We start from the raw sequence: 16,838 nt of genomic DNA on the forward strand, positions 1-16,838 counted from the left end.
ATAAATAAATAAATCTTTTTTAAAAAAATGCTTCATCCCACTTTGGAGGACCTGAGTTTGATTCCTGGCTCTGGCACTTGACTCCAGTTTCCCACCAGTGGAGACCCTGGGAAGGCAGTGGTAGGTCCCTGCTAAACCCATTAAAGATCTGAGTCAAGTTCTCAGCTCCCCGATCTGGCCTTGGCATGGCTATATGAAGAGTGAATTAATGAATGGGATCTCTCTCTCAAATACATAAAACTATATTTTAGAAAATTTCAAAAATGTTCAGTGACTCCCCATGGCCGTCAGCAGAAAGCAAGAAAGCATCCCATATGGGATGCCGGCATTTCAGGCCAGGGCATTAACCCACTGTGTCACAGCCGGTATACGTCTTCTGGCCTCTGGCCTCTGCTTCTCTGGAGGACCCTGATTGCCATGACCAATGTGTCTTTCTCACCTTGTTTCCTTTCCTTACCTGCCATCGCTAGGTCTTCAAACACGCAGGCACACCCCTGCCAGGGGCTCTCCACACTCACTCCTCCCCCTGCCAGACCCCTCTTCCTCCAGAAGCCCCATGGCTCTCCCCACATGCTTCAACTGCCGCTCCCATGGAGGGTATTTCAGTTGATCCCTTCCAGCTCCCCCATTCTCTGCAGCCTGCTCTGCCATTGCCTTTTTCCCCACAGTTCTCGTCCCCATCCGACATACTGACCAATCCTCCTCGTATGATGTGTATCATTTATTTCCATCCCCGGGGAGTTAGTCCCATGGAGGACTCGCTTGTCTCGCTTGTCTATCTTGTCCACTGGGCCAGTGGCATCTTGGGTGAGAGCAACAGTGAGCCTTGAGTGAGCAGGGACCCAGGATTGGGAGACTGGGTCCTGGCACTGTTCAGCTGTGGGGTGTGGTTCATGAATGGGGCCTGCGTGGGCACCAATGGGTAGGAATGGGAGGGTCAGTGGCGGAGTACGGGCACCTCCTCAGGCATCACTGAGGGGACTCTGGATGTCCATCACTGTGTGAGACACGAATTCTCTTGCCCAAGACCACCCACCTCGTGAGTGGCAGAGCTGTAGCGGATCTCCAGAAGTGTTAACCATAACACAGAACAACCTCCAGGTGTGAAAGCTGCATGAGGAGGTATACAGCAGTGGGGCAAGAAAAGGTCTGTGGGGCCTGGGAATTTTCCCCATTTGGAAAAACAACACCATGGGTCAACTCAATAATCAAGAGCTTCGGGAGAACACCAGGTATTTAATCTGTCAGCTGATGATACCAAGGAATAGAGCCCGAGTTGGGATCTGAGACTAAGGTGCCCTTCCTGAGATTGCCGTTTCTGGGTCTGCAGGTGAATGTGGGAGTGGGTCTCAAGGGACACAGGTGCAGGTAGGTGTGGGAGGCAGTCACAGTCAGTTCCAGGTGCAGTTGCTTGTGGGTGTGGGTCGCAAAGGGATGCAGGTGCCTGTGGGGACTGGACGGAGGTGCAGGGAGAGGACTAGGAACAGTAGGGTCAGAGCCACAGCAACACAATGCCTGTGACTTGTGTATGGGCTGGGTAAAGGGGCCAGATGCACAGAGCAGACACACCAGTTAGTATCCCACCGTAGTAGCTTCTATAGGATGAATGTTTACATCACTCCAAACTCATGCATTGAAATCCTAACTCTGAAGTGATGGAGTTGGGGCTTTGGGAGGTGATAATGGCCTGGGGGTGGAGCCCCCAGGAAGAGGATGCCCTTGTGGAGGAGATCCCACAGGCCTCCTTGCTCGGTCTGCCATCTATGAAGCAGGAAGCAGGCCCTCACCAGACACCAAATCTACTGATGCCTTGATCTTGGACTTCACAGCTTCCCTAATTGTGAGAAATAAATGTCTGTTCTTTATAAGCCACTCAGGGATGGTGCTATTAAGGTGGCCTGAGCAGACAAAAACAATAATCCACAAAGTAATGAAACTTAAAACTTCCAAATCCAGGGGCTGGTGTTGTGGCATAGTGGGTAAAGGCACCACTTACGATGCTAGCATCACATACGGGTGCTAGTTGGAGTCCCAGCTGCTCCACTTCCCATCCAGCTCCCTGCTGATGGCCTGGTAAAAGCAGTGGAAGATGGCCCAAATACTGACACTCACATGGGAGATGCAAATGAAGCTCCTGGCTTCTGCCTAGCCCAGCCCTGGCCATTTTGGCCATCTGAATGGAAGATCTCTGTCTCTCCCTCTCTTTGTGACTCTGACTTTCAAATAAATAAATAGTTCTGTCAAAAAATAAAAATAAAAACTGGGGCCAGCATGGTGGGCTTAGCAGGTAAAGCCACCACCTGCAGTGCTGGCGTCTCATGTGGGTGCTGGCTCAAGTCTGGCTGCTCCACTTCTGATCCAATTCCTTGCTAACACTCCTGGGAAAGCAGTGGAAGATGGCCCAAGTGCTTGGGGCTCTACACCCACATGGCTCCTGGCTTCGGTATAACCCAGCTCTGGCTGTTGCAGCCATCTGGGGAGTGAACCATCAGATAGATGATCTCTCATTCTGTCCCTCACCCCCTCCCCCAACTCTGCCTTTCAAATAAATAAAATCAGTCTTTTAGAAAATTAAAAAAAAAAAAACTCTTCAAACCCAGTCCTCTCACTAACTTGCCTCTCCTCACCCTTGTCCGCTTTTTCCATTCACTCCTCCAACTCAGGCTCTTCCCATCAGAGCCTTATCTCCTGTTGGTTGCTCCCTTTTGTAAGCTTCTCTTGGTGCCCAAGGCTGCTTTTCACAATTTCAGGGTTCTGCACCTGTTGGCCCACACTGGAGCCATCTTTGCCTATCATGCCTGTGAAATAGAAAATAGCTATGCTTTGGAACGTGTCCATGTTTGGAAACAAAGGTGTCACAAAACAGAGAGCTTTTCTGATGCGGTTTCCACCCACAGCCGTTGTAGATGCTGTGTGTTTCATTCTGTCTTAAAAGGAATCCAGGGGCCTGCGCTGTGGTGTGGTGGGTAAAGCTGCCGCCTGCAGTGCTGGCATCCCATATGGGTGCTGATTTGAGTCCCAGCTTCTCCATTTCCAATCCAGCTCTCTGCTAAGGCCTGGGAAAGCAATAGAAGATGGCCTAAGTCCTTGGCACTCACATGGAAAATCCGGAGGAAGCTCCTGGCTCCTGGCTTCAAATCAGCGCAGCTCCAGCTATTGCGGCCAATTGGGGAGTGAACCAGCAGATGGAAGACCTCTCTGTCTCTCTGCCTCTCCTTCTCTTTCTGTGTAACTCTAACTTTCAAATAAATAAATAAATTTTTTTAAAAGAAAAGAATCCAGCAAACCGGTGACTATGTAAAGAAAGAATGAACCAGCAAAAAACCAAAATAAAACAAAAGAAGCAGTAAAGAAACAACAGGGGGCCGGTGCTGTGGCACAGTGGGTTAAAGCCCCAGCCTGCGCCAGCATCCCATATGGGCGCCGGTTCGAGTCCCGGCTGTTCCTCTTCCGATCCAGCTCTTTGCTATGGCCTAGGAAGGCAACAGAATATGGCCCAAGTCCTTGGGTCCCTGCACCTGCACAGGAGACCTGGAAGAAGCTCCTGGCTCCTGGCTTCGGATCAGCTCAGCTCTGGCCATTGCAGTCATTTGGGGAGTGAACTAGCAGAATGGAAAAGCTCTCTCTCTCTCTCTCTCTCTCTCTCTCTCTCTCTGTAACTCTGTCTTTCAAATAAATAAAATAATTCTTTATAAAAAAAAAAACAGTGGAAACCCCAAGTCAAACTTTGGGAGAAAGTTACTTTTATTTAACAGAAAGCAAAGTGAGAGGCAATGAATTAATAATAAATTAGGGGAAACCTTCCAAGAGCCAAAATAAAGTAATACTTGTGACAGAGCTGATATCTGTGCCTGGAAATTCACATTAGTAAGAAGGCATAAGAGTATAGCTAGCATCATGAAAGTCCTTGCTATACAAGTGTCAGCACACCAACCACACTGGGAATGTCCTGGATAGGCAGGGACAGCTTAGATTGAGATGTGACTTTGTCCTGCTTGCGAGAACTCACATTGGAGGGGAAATGGTGACGGTTATCAAGGTGGACTAAGCCTCTAATGCAGAGCTCTGCTTCCCCTGGAACATGAATCACGAGAAGGCCTGCAGGTGTCTCTCAGATCTTCCCCAGCAGAAGAGAAGCCACGCTGGCAAAAAGCCTAATAAACTCCACAACTTTGAAAGCAAGAAAGTCAGAACTCTATTCACACGTCCATGTCCATTGATGAGGTGTCAGAACTCAATGCTATGCACGGAAAACTCATGGGAAAACATTTAGGGAGCTGTCAACCTCCACTGAACACCAAAAAACAAAACAAAACAAAACAAAAACCAAAAAACTACTGAAGGGAGGAATTTTGTGTATACCCTGAACGTGGAGAAGCCTGCCAGGAGAAGTCATATGTTTGTATGTACATCGGAGAATCCCCGGAGGAGGGAAACCTGGTGAATGTACTCCTGTGACATCAAGTGTGTAGGAATAGAGGGTGCCCCACTGTCCACGAAATGGTTCTTGCTGTGGCCTCCACATGAGACACCTACAAGAGGACGCCAGAACTCGCCAGGCAGCAAAGAACTCCCTGCAGCGAGACTGGGAGCATGGGAAAGTCTTCAGCTGGCAGCCAGAACTCTAGGTCAGAAACCTCAGTATCTCCATCCATATGAAACATGTGCACGAAGAAACTTGTCTACAGGCTCTCACATACTGTCCAGTCCCCAGGTTACATGGCTGATCAAGAGCTGGAAATCTCACTTAACTGGGCCACGCCAAGGCATCATCATGGCCTTTGAAAAATCACAGCAGAGACTAGGGTTTAACCCCTCTCTGGGGGTGGACTCCTCTCGGCCCACCACAGGCAGGAAGTCTGGTCTGCAGGGAGGCAGCGGGAGGCCGACATGCATGGAAAAGCAGGGCCCCAACATAGGCCATGATGCTGATCTTGCTGAAGGCTGGCCCCTCCCACACTGGGCATAGCTTTTGGGGATTCCGTCTCTGCTGACCGTGGACGAGAGCTCCTTCCAGCTTCCACCAGGAAGCCAGGAGGAAAGTGACAACAGGGAATAGTTGGTCCCATTCCCAGTGTGCCCTGCTACTTAGGGTCCTCTGTGTCTGCACCCTTGGGGGGCGCTGCCACTGTGGAGGTGGTCTTGAGGCTCCGCTTCCGCTTTGCCACGTTCTGCTCGGGGTGGAACAGGATGACGTAGGTCTTGGGCACATAGAGCATGCCAAGGGACACCGAAGCACTCAGGCTCAAGGACACGGTCAGCGTGGTTGTTTGGATGTAGATCTAAGCCGTGGAGGAAGGCACAAGTTGGAACTCAGCCCTGTCCCCTCCCATGCTGCTTGCCACATAGACAGGAGGGGAGCCTCTTTCAGCCGGGAGAGCCGGTGGAGCACTCAGGAGAGCAAAGGCACAGTGCGTGGGGAGGTTAGCAGTCACACTGTAGCTCTGCTGTAGGCAGGAGGGAGGGGAGTGGCAGGGGACCAGTGTGTGTGTGTATGGGTGGGGGGGACAAGTAACTGATGTAAGGGAGGGGTCATAAGCCAAGAGTGACACCCAAGGAACCAGTGCCTGTGTCTAAAGGGGCCAGAACATGTGAATGAGGGAAAGAACAGGTTCTCCAGTGTGCCAAGGAATGAATGAATGAACAGAGACTGCATGGAGGTGTAAAATGGCAAACAGGCGATTGGCACAGCTGGGTAAACACAGCTTCTACTGCACACAGGAGCAGATGGCACACTGACGGATCAAGCAAGCAGACTGTCGGTGAATGGATATAGAGATTTAAAGAATGAAGGGACAAAGGAAAGGGGGAGTGGCTGAGAGAACAGAGAAATAGCAAAATCAAAACAAAACAAAAAAACCAAAACAGATGAGCAAGCAACTATTTGGGTCTATGAATTACTCAGCCAACCAAGAAATCATTCAGTTAATGAGGAATCCGAATGGGAGTCCAGCCCTTAGAAAGATGGAGTCCTTGCATGAAACAAACCAGACATCAAGCCCTCCCAGGGGCCCCCAGTTTACCTTTTCAGCTGACTGGGCAGTGCCAAAGAAGATAGGCACGAAAGCCAGCCAGACGATGCAGGTGGTGTACATGGTGAAGCCGATGGGCTTGGCCTCATTGAAGGTCTCAGGGACGCCTCGGGCCTTGATGGCGTACACGGTGCACGTGACCATGAGCAGCAGGCTGTAGCCCAGGCAGCCGATGAGGGACAGATCTGACATGTCACACTTGAGCACCCCTCTGGCCTGCTCTGGGTCCACTGTGCGCTGCTCTTCGTAGTCAATCACGCTGTGCGGGGGCTGAGCCCCCAGCCATGCGATCACTCCCACCACCTGCAAGAGCCGATGTAGTGTCAGGGATACACTCATCCTTTGAGGCTCCTGACCTACTGAGAGGAGGCTTGGGCCTGTCAGAGCCACTGTGAAGAGGGGACATATGTGCCTATGACACAGGCAGGTGGAGAGCAGCTCTGTGGTGCATGTCCATGTTGGCACTAGGGCACTTGCTGGGTAAGAAGTGGCTGGATGTGGGGCTGGTGCTGTGGCGCAGTGGGTTAAAGCCCCAGCCTTCAGTGCCAGCAACCCATATGGGTGTGGGTTCTAGTCCTGGCTGCACCACTTCTGATCCAGCTCTCTGCTATGGCCTGGGAAAGCAGTGGAAGATGGCTCAAGTCCTTGCATGTGGGAGACCCGGAAGAAGCTCCTGGCTCCTGACTTTGGATTGGCTCAGCTCTGGCTGTTGCAGCCATTTGGGGAGTGAACCAGCGGATGGAAGACCTCTCTCTCTGTCTCTACCTCTCTATAACTCTTTCAAATAAATAAAGATAAATCTTTTTTTAAAAAAAGAAATGTCTGGATGCTCTCTTCCTGTGTTCTGGCTGTCACCTGCACAAGCTGCTCCATCCTGTCAGGGTATGGGACTGCAGGCAGAGGCCCTAAACACATCATCTGTATTGGCCTCAGTCTTTCCATCTTCAGAATGGGCACCCTCAAGATTCCGAGCCATCTGTCTCACAGCTATCCAGGGCTTCCCAGGCTCTGCTGTAATGTCATTGCTTTAGTGAACAGCCAGAAGGAAGTCCATTTAGTGTGTACAGTGTCCTGAAGTAGTGGCCGTGGGATGGAACCAGCTGTGCCCCTCCATAGTGGGCCTTGGAGCCTTCTCTCCCCTGTACCCCAGGGACCTGGGCAGCACTAACTCCCTTATGGAATAAGATCTTTGGTTCGGGAAAATCAATGGGATGTCTCTGCCCTGTTTCCATACAGGAGCCAAAATGTGGAAGTGCAGGTTTGAGCTGTGCAAATAACCTCACGGTGGTGCAGTCAGATGGCCCTGTGCCCTGGCTTGCACCTCACTAATGTGGTTCCTGCAGACTGGGCTCCCCAGAGCAGGCCTCCACCTCTTGTGGCTCCTTTTTTTGTTTTCTTTTACAGGGGACCCAAAACCAAGAGGAGGGGCTCTAGAAATACTTTCCTGATTTTTAGGATCAAGGACAGTTCCCTCTGCCCATCTGGGCCCCGTGCACGTGCCAATCCCCTGGAGGTGCGCATAAGGCCCGACCCACCTGCAAGGAGGTGAGGCTGAAGGTGATGACGAGCTGTGAGGTAGGGCTGATGAAGGGCGGAGGCGTGACGGAACGCTTGCCCTGCTCGAAGATACGGTAGATGCGGTTGGTCTTGGTGAGCAGTGCCGAATAGCTGAGTGTGGTGCCCAGGCCCAGGAAGAGTCGGCGAGTGGCACACACAGCCGCCCCGGGCTCGGCCACCATGAGGAAAGTGACGGCGTAGATGAGGAAGATGCCGGTGAGGAGCACGTAGCTGAGCTCACGGCCAGAGGCGCGCACGATTGGCGTGTTGTTGTGGCGCACGAAGGTGCCCACCACCGTGGTGGTCGCCATGATGCCCAGCACAGCCAGGAGGAGGGGCGGGGCCGCCCAGGGGGAGGACCAGGTGAGGCGCACCACGGGCGTGGGCCGGCAGCCCGTGTGGTTGGGCGTGGGCCTCATGTCTCTAGGGCAGGCCTCGCAAGTGAACTCGTCCACCTGGAAGCGGTACCCGTCACAGGCCTCGCAGTGCCAACAGCAGGGCACGCCCTTCACCATCTTCTTCCGCTCCCCTGGCCCACAGGGGAGGCTGCATTGAGAAGGAGGCACCTCGTGAGGGTCACCTGACCATTGCAGGGCTTCCACCTGGGACAGATGAAACACAGGCCAGTGACCTCTGCCCCCCCCCCCCCCCCAGGATTAGGAACCCATCTCCCGACACCCGGAGCTCGGTCCTGAGCCACTCACATCCAGTCTAAGGGCCTCTGCCCATTGGCCCACAACTTGGTACCCGCCGCTGCTGGCACTGCCGTTGGTTGCCTGGTATTGGAAGATGTCATAGCGTCCTGGTGCATCACCATTCTCATTGAACATCACAGGGGTTCCAGCACTGCCTGGAGGGAGAATCTGTCACCCCGAGCTGGTGCTCCCACCCATCCAAGTCAGTCTCGAGGAGGGGCTTCAAGGACCAGCCAGGGTAAAGGGAGAACTTAACAGAGAGCAGGCCCATCATCTCTCCCACATCAAAGCCCCCTGAGATGCTGCCTGCTCCCTCTAGGAAGGTTATATAAAAACAAAACACAAGAGGGCGCTCACACTTAGCCTAGCAACATCAAAGTGCCTGACAGATACACAAATGACAACAGATATGCCTCAGCCATAAAGGGGAAAGACAGCTGACACCTGCTCCGCTCCGGTTGTGCCTTGAGGATGCTGCGTGAAGGGAAATAACCAGTCACAAGTGAACCGAACAAAACAGGTTCACCCAGGAGACACTCAGGGCAGCCGACTGCAGAGACTGAAAGTGGAATGGTGGCCCCTTGGGCTGGGGGTGCAGAGTGAGGAGTTGTGTAAGGGGAAGAGAGCAGGCGTCTGGAGCTGGATGGTGGTGACAGGTGCATGACAGCATGTGAAGTGCTCTGTGCCATTGAACTACGCACTGAACAACCACCGTTTAGCACATGTAACAAGCAGTGCCAAGAGGTGACTCTTGGGTGCTTTGCCACAACAGAAAAGAAAAAGCTCAAGCTTAGACTCATATAAGGCTTGAGTGATGTCATGAAATCGGTACTGATTGGAGCAATCTGCTCTATGTCTTTTTTTTTTTTTTTGACAGAGTGGACAGTGAGAGAGAGAGACAGAGAGGAAGGTCTTCCTTTTCTGTTGGTTCACCCCCCAATGGCCGCTGCGGCTGGCACGCTGCGGCCAGCGCACCGCGCTGATCCGAAACCAGGAGCCAGGTGCCTCTCCTGGTCTCCCATGCAGGTACAGGACCCAAGCACTTGGGCCATCCTCCACTGTACTCCTGGGCCACAGCAGAGAGCTGGACAGGAAGAGGAGTGACCGGGACAGAATCCGGCGCCCCGACAAGGACTAGAACCTGGTGTGCCGGCGCCGCAGGCAGAGGATTAGCCTAGTGAGCCATGGCGCCGGCCTGTACTATGTCTTTAAGATACTTGGTCCACCAGTTTGCTGAGTTGATCTGGAGTAGCATTATGGTGAGTGATTTAGCCACAGGCATGGCAGAGAAAGACGGCAGTAAGGATTTGGTGGAAGAGCAGAGACTCCAATTTTATGAAGCACACTAACTGAGCAGAGGCCTGTCTTTCCCCACAAACCATGTCCACGGCTGAGTCCACTGGCTCTTTCCAGAAGACACGGTCTTCAGCCCCGATCATGCTCCCATACCTTACTCAGAGCGGGCAGCGGTTGCATTGCATGGATCCTTCATGCAGATGTACCCCACGCATACCCCCAGAGCCCAGCTGCCTCTAAGCCCTGTGTGGTGGAGGTGAGACCTGTGTGCAAGCTGCCAGAGGGGCACAGGCAAGCTCCCCAATACCTGACTTCTGCAAATTAGGGCAAGCAGTGCCGAAGCCTGGCAAGGGAGGAGCACTGGACAGTGGCGACCGGAGCTTGGCTCAAGTAGCCTGCGATGGGCCCCAGGAACTTCACACTGCCATTCTTCACTCTCTCCCCCTTTCGTCCTGAGTCCCCCACATCCCAGTGGGAGCTCCGGCACCCACGCACACCCACTCACCATTGAAGCGCACAGCTCGAATATACTGCAGCAGTGTCCGCCCATCGGTGGGCTCCATGGCCGGGCACAGGCCCGTGTACCCGGGGCAGAGGGCCTGGTGCATGCTGTGGAGGGCGTGAGCAATGGCGTACACAGCATCGATCACAAACTGCACCTTCCCTTCCTGCTCATAGGCAGAGTCCTGTCCGATGCGTTCCTCACCTGTCCTAGGGATGACCGCAGGTAGTGTGCCCAGCCCCCACGTGCCTCCTTCCCCTCCACCCCCCACCTCCTGGGCAGCTCTCACCTGTGCACTTGCGGGTAGCCTCATCTGATTGGCCACCGGAGCTGGTCAGTTTGCAGTTAAAATTCTCTTCCCAGAATTCTGCAAACCAGATGTTCCTGCGGTTGTTCTCCAGGGAGCGAGTCATGAAGTATTGATCAAATCCTAAGAACGCAGGCGGGGAGGGAGGGAGAAAGGTGATGCGCATCTGCCCATCTGCTCTCTCCTTTTGCTACTTGCTCACTTTGCAGCTAGGGGTGGCCCTGGGACTCAGTTCTGCCAGAGGAACCCAAGGCCAACAGGGAGAGGTAGAATTTGCATCCTGATAACATTCAGAGCCTGCCCACTTTGAAAGACTTTTATCCTTGCCCTTTGCTTCTCAGTTAGGATGCTGCTGTGATGATGGAATGGGGCAGAGCTTCAGCAGCCATCTTGTGCAAATGAGACCATCAGCACAAACACACAGAGCAGCCAGACATGGTGCAGGAAGAGAAGGGTGCAGAGAGCCTGGGGAGGGGGGAGCATAGGGTGGGGGACAGCAGGGCTCCAGCCTCACCATCAATGGAAGCCCTCTTGGGTAGGATGGTGATCGCCCCCACGGCCACATCCTCCAGGCTCAAGATGGGGGAGGTCTTGGACCCCCAGCTGTCTGAGCCCACCCACAGGAAATGGCCAGTCAGGTTGGCTTGGCGCGTTGCTTCCAGGACTCTTCTGGAAGAAACAGAGCTGGGGGTGAGGGAGGGCCTGGGTTCCTCCTTCCGCCTGGCCCAGGCCCCCAACATGTGTGGTCTGTGTACCTGTGCCACATTCTCCCCTAGAGAAATGGTGGGGGAGCATATCAGGATACATTTCCTGGCTTCTCTCAGACCCCAGGCCTGCCCGTGTGCTCTGCCCCCTGACCCCAGGCTTGCTCCTCAGGGTGGTGAGCTCAGGAGGTGGTAGAACCTTTAAAAGGTGCATCCAGGGAAGGTGGCTGGGTTGCTGGGACCCTGGTGAAGTTCCACAGAGGGAGTTGTTAGAGAGCGAGCCTCCCTCTCTCTGAGCTCCCACCATGATGCCACCTGCCACACTGTGATGCAGCCAGGGGTGTGCACCAGAGCCAGCCAGATGTTGTATGGACTTGCAGCCTCCAACACTGAGAGCTAAATAAACTTTATATTCCTTTTATCCAGCCTTGGGTAATTTTTTTATAGCAACAGGACATGTACTAACATGGAAGGGGTCCCTGTGGGAAAATCCAGGCCAGTGAGAAGCCCCCTCCCCATTTGCCCCCACCAATGTCACTCACAGCCTTCTAAGTTGGGGAGGTGCCACCTGCTGGTTCCAGGTCTGTAGGTTCTCAGGGCCTGGGTCCTGGCCTCCTGCTGGTACCCTCCCCAGGACTCCTTTCTGTACCAAGACCTGCCCACGGTCTCTTCCCCCACCCCCACCCCCATGCCAAGGATAGAGAGACACAGAGTCCTGGGCCCCATCCCACCTGATGTCGTCCTCATTGGCGAAGATGATGATGCCCCGGGCGTTGGGTGTTTCCATGAGCCTCTTGATCACCTTGTTGAATTCGCCAGGCTTAGGCTCCCTGGGAATCTTGATGGACTGGGCAATACAGACGCCCCCTGGTGTTGGGAGTGCCAAAGTCAGCGCTTGTCCGAGCAGCCCCCACGTACATCAGGCCACCACCGCACGGGACTGTGTTCCTGTGTGTGTGTGTGTGTGTGTGTGTGTGCGTGCATGTGTTTGTGTGTGGCAGGACCCACACTCAGGGGCTTGGCTAAGGGGCCCACAGGGCGAGTTTTGGCCCTGGAAGGCAAGAGTGGGGTCCTCCACAGAATGTGGAGTGCACCACATCCCTGAAGCCCCCATTGGACTGGGTGCCCCCATCGCTTGGCTCCGCCCCATCCGACGGCCCCGGATCACACCTCCATAGGCTCCTTGTTGCCTGGGACCCCTGCGCCCAGCTCACCAGCCTCGCGGGAGATCTGCACAAAAGCCTCAACCCCACTCTCGCCGTAGTTGCCCTCGGAGGCCAGTGTGGAGACGTAGTTCCACCCCAAGGCCCGCACAATGTCCACCATGGCCTGGGCCTGGTAAGAGTCGGGGGGCACCACTCTGGAGAAGAAGTCGTAGCGTGTGGAGTCGCTGAGCTCTGGGGCTGTGGAGGCGTAGCTGATCTGGGGAATCTGTAAGCAGGGAGGATACCTGGGCTGTGGTGGGGGCTCAGTAGTCCCAGGGAGGGACAGCAATGGGGACTTGGGTATGGAAGGTGTTGGTAGGGGTCTGGAGGCCTGTGGGGACCTGTGACAGACGGGCATGGACGGTTTGAGGTAGGGAGCGGTGCAGGGGGTGGGGGCAGCAGGAGTCGATGGCCTCTGAGAGAGGCCAGGGTAGCCCTCAGTTTGATGACTAAGTCTGGTGGAATATGGCAGGTGTGAGGGGACAGAGCAGGGCCACCAGACACAGCTGAGCTGACAAGGACGAGGGAGCCAAGGAGCAGTGAGGGCTGCAGCCCCGCCCGCAGCTGGTCCACACACTGGGCACAGGCTGCACTCGCCGGGGCAAGGGGAAAGGGATGTCCCTGTCGGCCCCAGAGCAAAACTCATTTTCCTCATTCCCACTAAGGGGGCAACCAGTGCGGATGGCAGCCCTACAAGGATGGGAGCAGACAGGGACCTGGAGGTGGGTGTTGGCCTCAGGGCTGTGTCCGACTTCTGGAAGGGCTTGCTGGGAACTGGCCTATATTTGTGTGCAGTAGAGCCATGAAGAGAAAGGTTATGGGCTGAGCCAGTTGACCGAGGAGGAGGAGGGCAGAGAAAGTGTGGAAGGAGTAGGGAGGACAGTACCCTAGCTAGGGCTGGACAAGCCCGGACGAGGGTGGCAGACAGAGGAGACAGAGGGAACAACGAAGTATGTCAAAGAGAGACACACTCAGTGCAGAGTGCAAGGAGCCGGGGAGCAGGTGTGCTGATCGGAGGGGGAGGGCTGGGCAGGAGGGGGCAGGCCTGGTGTAGGGAAGCTGAAGCAGAATGGGAAGCAAGTGTGGGGCATGGGTGGAAGAATGAGGGGAGAAGGAGGTGGGGGGAATGGATCTGGGAGAGCTGGAGATGGAGAGAAAAACAGGGAGACGGAGCAGGGAAGCCAGAGACATGGAGGCCAGGAAAGCCACCGCCCCCCCCCCGCCACCCACCCAGGGCAGCTGTGGCCAGCAGCTATTTGGGCTGACACCTTGGGCTTCAGAATGACCTTCCCATGCAGGCTGGACCTCCTCGGGGAAGTTCATCAGAAACCCTGAGGTCACAGGGACATGCTGGACATGACCTTGAACCCCTTCACACACAAAGCATCTCCCTCCACCCAGCCCCACCACCGGGAGCCCAGTGTGGCCGGTGGTTGTGTTTTGTCTGCCATGCTTGTACTTCCCAGATTTTTGAATGAGCAGACTGCGTCTGAAAGCAGACAGTCACAGCCCAGGCTCAGTCCTTGGCTGAGCCAGCGGCAGCAGGCCCTGGGCTAACAGCCCCTGTGGGCCTCTGGAAGTCCCTGAGTTTGAGCCGTCTGCGTTCCATCTAGGAGAGCGAGACAGGAACCAGTGCTCCAGGCAGGGCCCACAGACTCCCACAACGACATGGGTGGGTGATGGCACACTGGGGGGCTACACAGCCTCTACACAGCCTTGAGCACACTGGGGTGGGCGGAGTTACATGTCTGCCCCCTGTGGTGGGAGGCGGTACCAACCATGGGGTAGGCAGGGAGGCTGCTGCCCCTGAGAGAATCAGAATCAGACTCCCAAGAAGCTGCAATCCCCTCCTGTAGGCAGGCAGAAGCAAAATCTTCTTTCTGTCACCAAATACCAGGCACACGGTCCGGTACCCCCAAGTGGAAACCCCAAAGGCTGTAAGAACTGTAAGGGATACACTGCTCCTCCCAGCACCCTACAGACCAGGGCAATGCGGGGCCAGTCCTGGCACCTGGAGAGCAAGGGCTGCAGATGCCCACACGAGAAAGGAAAACCCACTCTCTTCTTGTGAAGACACCTGGGAACAAGGTTAAAGGCAAGCATTTGAAATGGAGTTTAAATGAAAAAAAAAAAAAAAAACCAAAAAACACAAACAAACAAATGAGGAGAGGGGGTCAGTGCTGTGGTGCAGTGGGTTAAAGCCGCCACCTGCAGTGCCGGCATCCCATATGGGCGTCGGTTCGAGTCCCGGCTGTTCCTCTTCCGATCCAGCTCTCTGCTATGGCCTGGGAAAGCAGGAGAAGATGGCCCAAGTCCTTGGGCCCCTACACCTGCGTGGGAGACCAGGAAGAAGCTCCTGGCTCCTGGCTCCTGGCTTCGGATCAGCTCAGCTCCGGTGGTTGCAGTCATTTGGGGAGTGAACCAGCGGAATGGAAGATCTCTCTCTCTCTCTGGCTCTACCTCTCTCTGTATCTCTGTCTTTCAAGTAAAATAAAATAATTCTAAAAAACAAACAATTAGAAAAAGAGGAGAGAAGCACTAGACCTTCTGTGCCTATCCACCGCAACCCCCTAAACCACCCACGGGCAGGTCCCAGGGCCTGCTCTGGAAAAACAGGCCCTGGTTCCAGGGAAACCCTGGCAACTCTGTGAGGCTTAGGGAGCTGGAACATCTTGTATTATTGTTCAGCGTGTGCATAAAAGGGCACCCAAGCAAGCCGGCAAGTAGCGAAACCCCAGTCTGCCCCTAGGCACAGGATGGATCTGTGCCAGTCCTGAGTTCACACAGAGCCGGGTGTGTGTAGGCGGCAGAGCAGGCAAGAGGGATCGTAGGGATTTGATGCGTCAGGCTGAATGGATGAGTTTCTTGAAGCAGCTTTTCATCTGTGCGAATTAAAGTGATTAAAAGGGAGACTCTTCTAGAGAGAGAGGTCAAGAAAGAAAAGGCGTCAGCCACCCCAAGGGTGTGGACGGGACAGAGACGCTGGGAACCGGACCAGCCCTGCAGCTCTCACCGCGAACAGACGCAGCACGTTGGCCACCATGATGGAGACGGAGCTGGCCGAGGCGCCCACCACCGCCACCACGCGCTCTGGAGGCGCGGCGCGCAGCGGGGGGACGCCTCCGGGACAGCGCACGGCAGCCTCGTCGCCGTCCCCGCGGCCGCGGATCAGCGCCTGCACGAAGCTCAGAGCCTGCTCCAGCGCGTACGTGTCCCGCGAACAGGTGTCTAGCAGCCGCGCGCCCAGGCGCACGCCGGGCAGCAGCTCGGGGTCGGCGTTTACGCGGTCCAGAGCGTACAGCATGGCTTCGAGCCGGTGCACGCCCTGCTCCTTCTTCAGCTGCCCGCACGCCCGGCCCGCCGCGCCGCGCGCGTGCACCGGGAACAGGCCGCCCAGCGTGAGGCCGCCCGCCAGGCGCACCGAGCCCGCGGCGCGCACCGGGCTCATCTGAGCCAGCCACGCCAGCAGCGCCAGCAGCAGCCGTGCCATGGGCTCGTCGGCTGCGGGAAGGAAGACAGAGGGGCAGCGTTCTCACCTGAAGCGCGGACTCAGGGCCCTGGGGGGGAGGGCGGAGCGAGCCGGCCAATTAGGGGGTGCCCACCTAGATAGGCTGCCAAGGCCACCATCTCTGTCAAACTCTGAACCTGAACACTTGGGTCCCTGTCGTCCGATCACTACCTCCACCTTGTCAGTCCTGCCCCTGCCCTTGCCCCTGCCGGCCAGCTCTGGGTCCCTCCTCCTCCAGGGCTCACCCCAGCGCCCACCTTGCGTAGCCACACTCACCGTGCCAGCCGCTATCGGTTCTGGACAAACCAGTGACAGATGCTAAGGACCCTGAGTGAGAGAGGATTTAAGGATTCTGGGGAGGGAAGAGAGGCAGCCCAGCCCATGGGGGACCCCTCCTGTCCACGAGCGTGGCTGGCGGGACTGGCCGGCACTGCCTATCCGCTGCCTGCCGGCTCCTCCTCCCCGGCTCTGTTTCTCTCTCTTCCTGCCCTTGGATTGCACCTGACCCAGACTGTCTCAGGCTGTCTCTTCGTGGGGCTGTCTCGGACACACACTCTGTGTTCCTCTGTCTCCTCTGCCTCTAGCCCACCCAACGCGGCTGCCTGCTCAGATCTGTCCATCCCACCCTCCTCCCTGGCCCTCTGTCCATCCCACCCTCCTCCTTGGCCCCAGCTCTCAGCCCTCTGAGGCGTGCACTGACGGTCAGCCCATGGGAACCAAGGGCAGCGCTGAACCTGTGGCCCTGAGCGGCCAGAGGGGCTGTGCTCCTACAGATCTTTAACCTCAGCACACGAGCAACAGCCCTGCCAAGAAGGCATCTTTGCTGTCAGTCCCCCCTGTGCAGATGGGAGGATGGAGACTTGCCCAAGGTCACTTGGCTGGCGTATGGGACCATGTGCACCCTGAAAGATGGGGAACCACCAGCCTGCCCTGACTTTGGCAGAGAGAGATCACAGAGCTTGCCGGCTCAGCCTGTAGCTCCCACCACCACCTCCTGTGGCTGCTGACAACGCTCTGAAGTTGTTCTAGTCC

At 55.6% G+C, this 16,838-nt stretch overlaps 1 protein-coding gene across 1 annotated transcript; it reads right to left on the minus strand.

The window, feature by feature from the left end:
• Positions 1-4,504: 4,504 nt before the first annotated feature.
• On the minus strand, positions 4,505-16,102 carry GRM6 (glutamate metabotropic receptor 6). The gene is given in 11 exon segments (NM_001082735.1): positions 4,505-5,282; positions 6,024-6,335; positions 7,568-8,191; positions 8,294-8,439; positions 10,086-10,286; positions 10,372-10,512; positions 10,904-11,058; positions 11,825-11,960; positions 12,308-12,524; positions 15,312-15,799; positions 16,083-16,102. Coding segments are annotated over 10 exon segments (2,607 nt in total). The 5' UTR covers positions 15,789-15,799; positions 16,083-16,102; the 3' UTR covers positions 4,505-5,084.
• Positions 16,103-16,838: the final 736 nt, after the last annotated feature.

Source organism: Oryctolagus cuniculus, chromosome 6, assembly GCF_051225735.1.
Source record: "Oryctolagus cuniculus isolate XC-2025 breed Fujian yellow rabbit chromosome 6, ASM5122573v1, whole genome shotgun sequence".
NCBI lineage: Eukaryota > Metazoa > Chordata > Mammalia > Lagomorpha > Leporidae > Oryctolagus > Oryctolagus cuniculus.